Genomic DNA, 7,870 nt, shown 5'->3' with positions numbered 1-7,870 from the left:
TCACACGGAGAAGGAGAGACAGACGGTGCAAATTACAAGCTTGAATATCTTTTAACTAGTGCGCATTCGCGGGATTATTGATACAAGGACGTTCTGTGGGCCGAAATACAGAGCGATGCAGACGCGGAAGACCACAGTGGAGATGGTGCCGGCGAATATGCTGAAAAAACTTTTGGAAGAATATATGCAGTAAGATAACAAATTTACATACATACAAAGTGGTCATTCGATTCATATTTAATTTGCCTTTCAGAATATTATGAATATCGTATTGATGTTGGTGGGTTTACTACTACTTTAACTATAAATAGTTCCTTTGGACCAAGTTGGTCCAAACTATTTTCATCACTGACAGTTTCTGTGGCTGTGTGCTGCTCAGCTATTCACAGGAAGCTTTGTATTCTATGAATGAATACAAAGCTACCTCTGACTGGCTGAGGTGGCGTTTGACATCAGTCCACCTCAGTCAATCAGAAAATGCTGCATTTATTCATAGGATACAAAGCTACCTAAAAAGGGAAGAGCAGGGCTTAGACCGGACTCCCCTCTAATCCTGCTGCCTAGGGCCGAAACTATTTGATTAATCGACAACTAATCGATTATGAAATTAATCGATTACAATTTACATAAATCGATTAATCGGCCAGGAACATAATGGGGTTAAAAAACAAAATTAGCCCTTTATAGTACAAAAAAGCAAAACCACTACTGTAAATATTACTTTCACTGTCCCACAATAAAAAAATTAACCCCTTACAGTAGCGATTATTTGCTCTTTTTGTAACCCTATTATGTTATTAAACATCTCAGGCCTGGGTTCACACCTCTGTTTTTTGGTGCTTTTTGCAGAAACACACTACAGTTTATTTACATGTTTTCCTATGGGACACGTTCACATCCATGATTTTTTTTCAGCTGCTGTGTATTTGGAAAGGGCAAGGACTTTTTAACGCAAAACGGTGCTGTAACAGGAGTGACTTTTGGGCACAGATTGAGCCAGGAGATGGGGTGACAAGTGAATCATAATTCATGTATTACATGAGATGGGACATTAATAATAAATCATGTTTGCAGGATGTCTTGAGATATCACAAGTTGTTGGCTATTCAATGTGGGGACACATTCTTTTGAAAGGTGTTAATTGCATCTACCCTAGACATTTCATTAACCATTGTGTAAGGCTGTAAAGGTGTTAATCCAAGTCTGCTCCCAGACCTCTAATTATGTATGCTAAATACTGTTTTGTGTGTGGAATGGAACTTGTCAACCTGTCAGTCGGAAACAGAACGTCTGCCTAACGACGTGGATTGAAGAGATCATTGTGTGATGGTGTTTTGTTTGAGTTCTGTTAAGGAAGGAATGTGCAGTGATTAGATCATGATAATTATAGGCCGGCGCCGACATGTCTAGAATGTTTAGTAATTAGCTCAAAGAATGTGATTGAAGCCCCCCAAGGTGTGATGTGTGGGTGGGGAGTTCATTGTTCCTGTGATTAATTAATTTTAACATGCTGTACTGTATATAACACAGCTAAGTGTACCATTAAAGAGTCTCTTGACCCTTCAAAACGTAGCCCCGTCTCGTTCTTGAAAGGGCATTCGATGGGATTATTATTCTGCTCATTTTACAGCTGAACCTGACTCTCTCTCTGGATCTCGTGGATGGGGATATACCGGCGGTACTTGCATATCGTAACTTGCCAGGGAAAAGGACGTCTCCAACGGCTGATACCCTCTCACTACTTGGGTAGCCGTTACATTGGTTGGCAGCAGCGGGATGGTCTTTTTATCCAAAGAGCAAGTTCTGAATGGAGTCTCACTACGCCAGGCTGAAAAGACCCACACTAAAAGATCTATTGGTGAGTCGTAGTAGGAGTGCCAGTAACAGACCACGGAGGGAGCTGATAGCTGACCTGCTGGAGCTGGACGAAATGGATGGATCCATGGAAGGAACTGAGCCCCTTGCACCTGGCAGATGTAATTACTGGTATTGTACAGCAGAGATTATCCTTGTATCCAGAAACGTCCGTGGAACTAATAAACCAGCTGTTCCGGGAAGCAAGGGAGAAGATACAAACTAAGAGGGGACAAGAACAGGAACTGGTAAGAGCTAGACAGCCCATTACACATGCAGTTCCTACTCCCCCACCCGCGGCTACAGGAAAGAAAATACCATTCACTGCATTTAAAGCTTTTGTAGAAAGTGAGGAGGAAATAGATGGATATTTGGCTGATTTTGAGAGGCAGTGCTCACTACACCAGGTACCACCAGACCAATGGGTCACTATTTTGTCGGGGAAATTGTCGGGCAAAGCCAATGAAGCCTTTCGGGCTCTCGCTCCAGAGGATATTTTACAATATCAGCAAGTTAAAAAGGCGCTGCTAACCCGATATGCCGTAACTCCAGAAGCCTACCGCCGTCGCTTCCGGGAGTCCAAGAAGAAGGCTGTGGACTCCCACATGGAATGGGCCAACCAGTTACAAAGGGTGGCATCCCATTGGGTCCAAGGCCAACACCGGGGAGGAAGTGTTGCAGCTGTTCCTAATGGAACATTTCTTCCAAGACCTGGCTGCAGACATACAAGACTGGGTACGAGATCGCCGTCCCGCTAACTTAAACAAGGCGGCTCGGCTAGCAGATGAGTACGCGGAAACAAGGAAAGTAAGCCAAAGTACTACACGGCTGGCTCATAAGGTAGAACCGCGTACTCCAACCGTCACCCCATGTCCAGAGTTTCGTGCTCCAGTCCCACCAGGACCACCACGTCCTCAGGGGCCTAACAACTACCCCCGGGAATCGTCTAGGGTGAGGTGCCATCACTGCAGCAACACGGGACATATTGCTCGTTATTGCCCTCTGAGAGCTACAAATACCAACTGGAGACGCACAACACCCAACACCCAACACAGAGGTCTCTCCATCACGTTCCTCTGCGGCCCACTGCCTGGAGAACGAGGGAGGCCCGGAGGAATGTCTGGGAATTTTGTATGAGGCAGACCCGATACAAGCTGCCTCGCCAGATAACCGTCAGCATCACCGTCAGGAGGTACGGGTGAATGGACAAGTAGCACAAGGCCCAAGAGATACCGGGGCTACTATCACTTTGGTTCAAAAACATCTGGTAAAGCCAGAGAACGTGTCTACTCGCAGTTGCCGTCCGGGTCGCAGGGGGTGCTGTATTCCGCTTACCCACCGCCCGGGTGCACTTAGACTGGGGAGTCGGGTCAGGAAAGACCACAGTTGGTATCATGGACAACCTACCTGCCAAGGTTGTGCTGGGCCACGACATTGGCATATTTACCTACACCTGCTGCGGCTTGTCCCGTGACCACCCGCTCACAGACCCGTATCACAGATGATCCTACAACAGGCCAGGAGACCCAGATAAGCCAAGAACCGACATTGAACCCCACTACGGTAGAGAGACCCATAGCTTGGGACACCCCAGAGGAATTTGGGAGGGAAACTAGGGAGGACCCCACCCTTCAAAAGTATCGAGAATTAGCAGACAGTAGAGGGGATGAGCGGGAACATTTTATATGGGATGGTGACAGGTTATACAGATTGACTGAAGGCCGAAAGAGAGGTGGTGTCCCTTCACAAAAGCGCCAACTAGTGGTACCCAGAAAGTAACGGTTGGTACTTCTCCGAATCGGCCACGACATTCCGTTGGGAGGGCACCTAGGGGGTAACCGCACCACCTACAGGATCACCCAGACTTTCTTTTGGCCGGGGATCTCGAAGGATGTGCGACGTTACTGCAGCACCTGTGACGTATGCCAACGGGTTGGAAAAAGAGGGGACCACCCTAAGGCTCGACTGTCACCTATGCCCGTGATCGAGGAACCGTTTAGCAGGGTAGCAGTCGACCTTGTGGGACCTCTACCTAACCCCAGTCCCTCGGGTAAGAAATATATTCTTACCGTAGTGGACTATGCTACTCGCTACCCGGAGGCCGTCGCTCTGACGAATATCCAGGCGGACACTGTTGCCAGTGCGCTCGTCGGGATATTCACCAGAGTGGGGTTTCCTCAGGAAATCCTATCCGACCGAGGGACCCAGTTTACCGCAGACCTAACCCAACAGTTATGGAAGGTCTGCGGTATTAAGACCCTGCTTAGTTCACCGTACCACCCTCAGACCAACGGTCTCTGTGAACGCTTTAATGGTACCCTCAAGCAATTGCTGCGGACCTTTACGACGGAATACAGAGACTCGGAGCGATTTTTGCCTATCGAGAGGTGCCACAGAAATCCACAGGGTTCTCTTCCTTCGAGCTGCTCTATGGACGGAGAGTGCGAGGCCCCCTCGACCTCATCCAGGAGCACTGGGAGGGCGAGACAGAAAATGAAGGTGTCCCCATCGTGCCATATGTGCTGGAAATGCGGGACCGCATGGAACATTTAGCTTGGATGGCACGGGACCATCTCCAAGCGGCCCAGGGACGACAGAAACACTGGTACGACCGGGGTGCCCGTCAGAGAACGATTTGGGCACAGATTGAGCCAGAAGATGGGGTGACAAGTGAATCATAATTCATGTATTACATGAGATGGGACATTAATAATAAATCATGTTTGCAGGATGTCTTGAGATATCACAAGTTGTTGGCTATTCAATGTGGGGACACATTCTTTTGAAAGGTGATAATTGCATCTACCCCTAGACATTTCATTAACCATTGTGTAAGGCTGTAAAGGTGTTAATCCAGGTCTGCTCCCAGACCTCTAATTATGTATGCTAAATACTGTTTTGTGTGTGGAATGGAACTTGTCAACCTGTCTGTCGGAGACAGAACGTCTGCCTAACGATGTGGATTGAAGAGATCATTGTGTGATGGTGTTTTGTTTGAGTTCTGTTAAGGAAGGAATGTGCAGGGATTAGATCATGATAATTATATGCCGGCGCCGACATGTTTAGTAATTAGCTCAAAGAATGTGATTGAAGCCCCCCAAGGTGTGATGTGTGGGTGGGGAGTTCATTGTTCCTGTGATTTTAACATGCTGTACTGTATATAAGAAAGCTAAGTGTACCATTAAAGAGTCTCTTGACCCTTCAAAACGTAGCCCCGTCTCGTTCTTGAAAGGGCAGTCGATGGGATTATTATTCTGCTCATTTTACAGCTGAACCTGACTCTCTCTCTGGATCTCGTGGATGGGGATATACCGGCAGTACTTGCATATCGCAACTTGCCAGGGAAAAGGACGTCTCCAACGGCTGATACCCTCTCACTACTTGGGTAGCCGTTACAGGTGCTATTTAGTATTTTTTGGTTCAATATACTTTAATGGAGAAGCTGCAGAAAAGCATGTAATGTGTTTTTGCGGCAATTTGTGTTTTGTAATATGCCCAACAACAAATTGGCCCAAAAAAAAAATGCAATTTTTTTTTTAAGGCTATTATCCGATTAATCCAAACAATAATCGGCCAACTAATCGATTATAAAAATAATCGTTAGTTGCAGCCCTACTGCTGCCAGAACACAGTGATGTATACAGTGTGTGTAGCTGAGGCTACATACAGCTTATAAAGTGCACATAGCCACTGCGACTGTTCGTAAAGCAAGTAGTGTGTTTGTACCAACTTGTTCCAAAAGAACCATTTAAAGTTAAATGAAATATGGGGATCAGCTTTAAGACTAGTTATTGTTAGTCTGGAATTCTACTTTAAAGCGGAGGTTCACCCAAAAATCAACTTTCTGCCATTAGATCCAGCATACTGCTGACATCTGCAGTATGCTGTTTTTTTTTTTTTTGTACTTATCGTTTTATCAGCCGTTGTTATCCGGCTCCGAGCGGGGATTCCTTCCGGGTATAGGCATTCCTAAGCCAAGCGGAGCTGATTGACGGGCTGCTAAAGCGCGTCACGCCTTCTGAAAATACCCAAAGTGACACTCGAGTGTTTACGGCGCCTGCGAAGTCAGCTCTACACGGCAGGCGCAGTAAACACCCGAGTATCACTTAGAGTATTTTCGGAAGGCGTGACGCGCTTTAGCAGCCCGTCAATCAAATCCGCTTGGCTTAGGAACGCCTATTCCCCGCAGAAATCCCCACTCGGAGCCGGATAACAACGGCTGATAAAACGATAAGTACAAAAAAAAAAAAAAAACAGCATACTGCAGATGTCAGCAGTATGCTGGATCTAATGGCAGAAAGTTGATATTTGGGTGAACCTCCGCTTTAAGTGAAATGTGGGAGTTTGGTATTTCCCCTTATATGCAAAATATAAGTGCATGTCCTCAGATGTAGAAATATAGCCAGGAACAATTTGCACCAATCGTGCTCAGGTCAACTGCTACTAAAATTACCTCAATTTAAAAAAAGGTACACAATAGAAAGCAAAGCTCCAACACACATTTACAAAGTGACAATACTTGCGTTGCTGAAAAATGATTATTTGAAACAATGTTTAATCACACGCAAATAGCAATAAACAAACAGTTACTCTTTAAATGCTTCTGAAAGCACCAATTAGCAAGCTCTGATTTAAGATGGAGGGTCAGCATCGATGTCTGCGTTCATTACCTCTTCCAATTACCAGCAACTTTCAACATTTCTCACAGAGTTTAAGGCATTTTTACCCACAATGTATTTAATTTGATAAAACAAAATCACTTCTAAAAGCCATTGAGATCTACAAAATGTATTGTGTGTACACACACACACACACACACACAAATGTATACATACACACACACACACACACACACACACACTTGTTTTTCACATATACACACACAGGCTTTTTATTTAAATATGAGTGTCAAAATAAAACCAAGCAAAAGTTAAAATGGTTTAGTGTTGGTGTGGTGTTGTGTCTGAAGACCAGACAGGCTTCAATACTGATTGAAGTGAGCGTCCTCCTTTAGTGAGTTCCCGAGTTACACACATACATGGAAGAGGAACAGCCTCTTCTCTTTTCTCAACAGTGTTGTAGTTGCATTTTTTCAAATGGTCAGCCATGCTGACAACATCTGCAAATTTCCACTCCTTCACTGCACTGAATGCTGTACTAAAACGCCATACCTGGAAGGAAAAAGATGATTAAAAACAAAAAAGTGTATGTTAAAATACATTAGGATGCTGCTTTATTTTGAGAAGTGTGAGACAATACTGTATTCCCTATAAGAAATACTCACAATCATAGTAAAAAGTGCATTTCAATCCAATAAAAAGGATCAAGGATCACATGACTTTGCCAAGCTCGACAAGTCAGCCATTACACTGGATGGAAACATTGATAGTTTATTGGATTGGATTGAAATACATTTTTACTATGAGGTTTGTGAGTAGAATCTGGCTTTTGCTGTACTGGTCAGAAATACTGCGCAATGAAGTTTTTTTATGCCTATTTACATGATGACCTGATGTGATGAGAGTCTGCCTAAGGAGGATTCTATTGTTCATGCAGTCTATCTCACCATTTATATGGTGAATAAGTGGATGATTTTCAAGCAATTTTGACTGCTTTTGTTTAGGCAGTGATTTATTGTATTCCCTATGGCATCTTTTTTTTGGGTTGTGACCCCTGTGAGAGTTACCCTTCGTAGCACATTCTGAAGCATACCATCTACATGTACAGACATGTAAAATACATTTGGCTACGGGGGTAATTAAACAAGTGCTGTGGAAATAATGCTCAGTCTCATTCTAAAACTCTGTGGAGGCACGTTAGAAAACTTTCAATTTTAAGGTCAACAGGCACAGATCTTCATTAACCACTTGACCACTGGGCACTTAAACCCCCTTCCTAACCAGACCAATTTTCAGCTTTCGGTGCTCTCACAATTTGAATGACAATTACTCAGTCATACAACATTGTACCCATTTGAAATGTTTGTCCTTTTTTTTCCACACAAATAGAGCTTTCT

At 44.4% G+C, this 7,870-nt stretch overlaps 1 protein-coding gene across 4 annotated transcripts in view; it reads right to left on the bottom strand.

The window, feature by feature from the left end:
• Positions 1-6,382: 6,382 nt before the first annotated feature.
• The window catches only part of FBXO30 (F-box protein 30), a 77,991-nt gene continuing 76,503 nt past the window's right edge, over positions 6,383-7,870 (bottom strand). For 3 of the 4 annotated variants that reach the window (XM_040350737.1, XM_040350735.1, XM_040350736.1), the window contains exon 3: positions 6,383-7,025. In XM_040350737.1, coding sequence (XP_040206671.1) covers positions 6,795-7,025 — 231 coding nt within the window. In that variant the 3' untranslated portion in view covers positions 6,383-6,794. The remainder of the gene's footprint in view (positions 7,026-7,870) is intronic. The other variant, XM_040350738.1, reaches the window with a different exon arrangement.

Source organism: Rana temporaria, chromosome 4 (genome assembly GCF_905171775.1).
Source record: "Rana temporaria chromosome 4, aRanTem1.1, whole genome shotgun sequence".
Classification (NCBI taxonomy): domain Eukaryota; kingdom Metazoa; phylum Chordata; class Amphibia; order Anura; family Ranidae; genus Rana; species Rana temporaria.
This window is presented reverse-complemented; position numbering and strand designations above follow the sequence as displayed.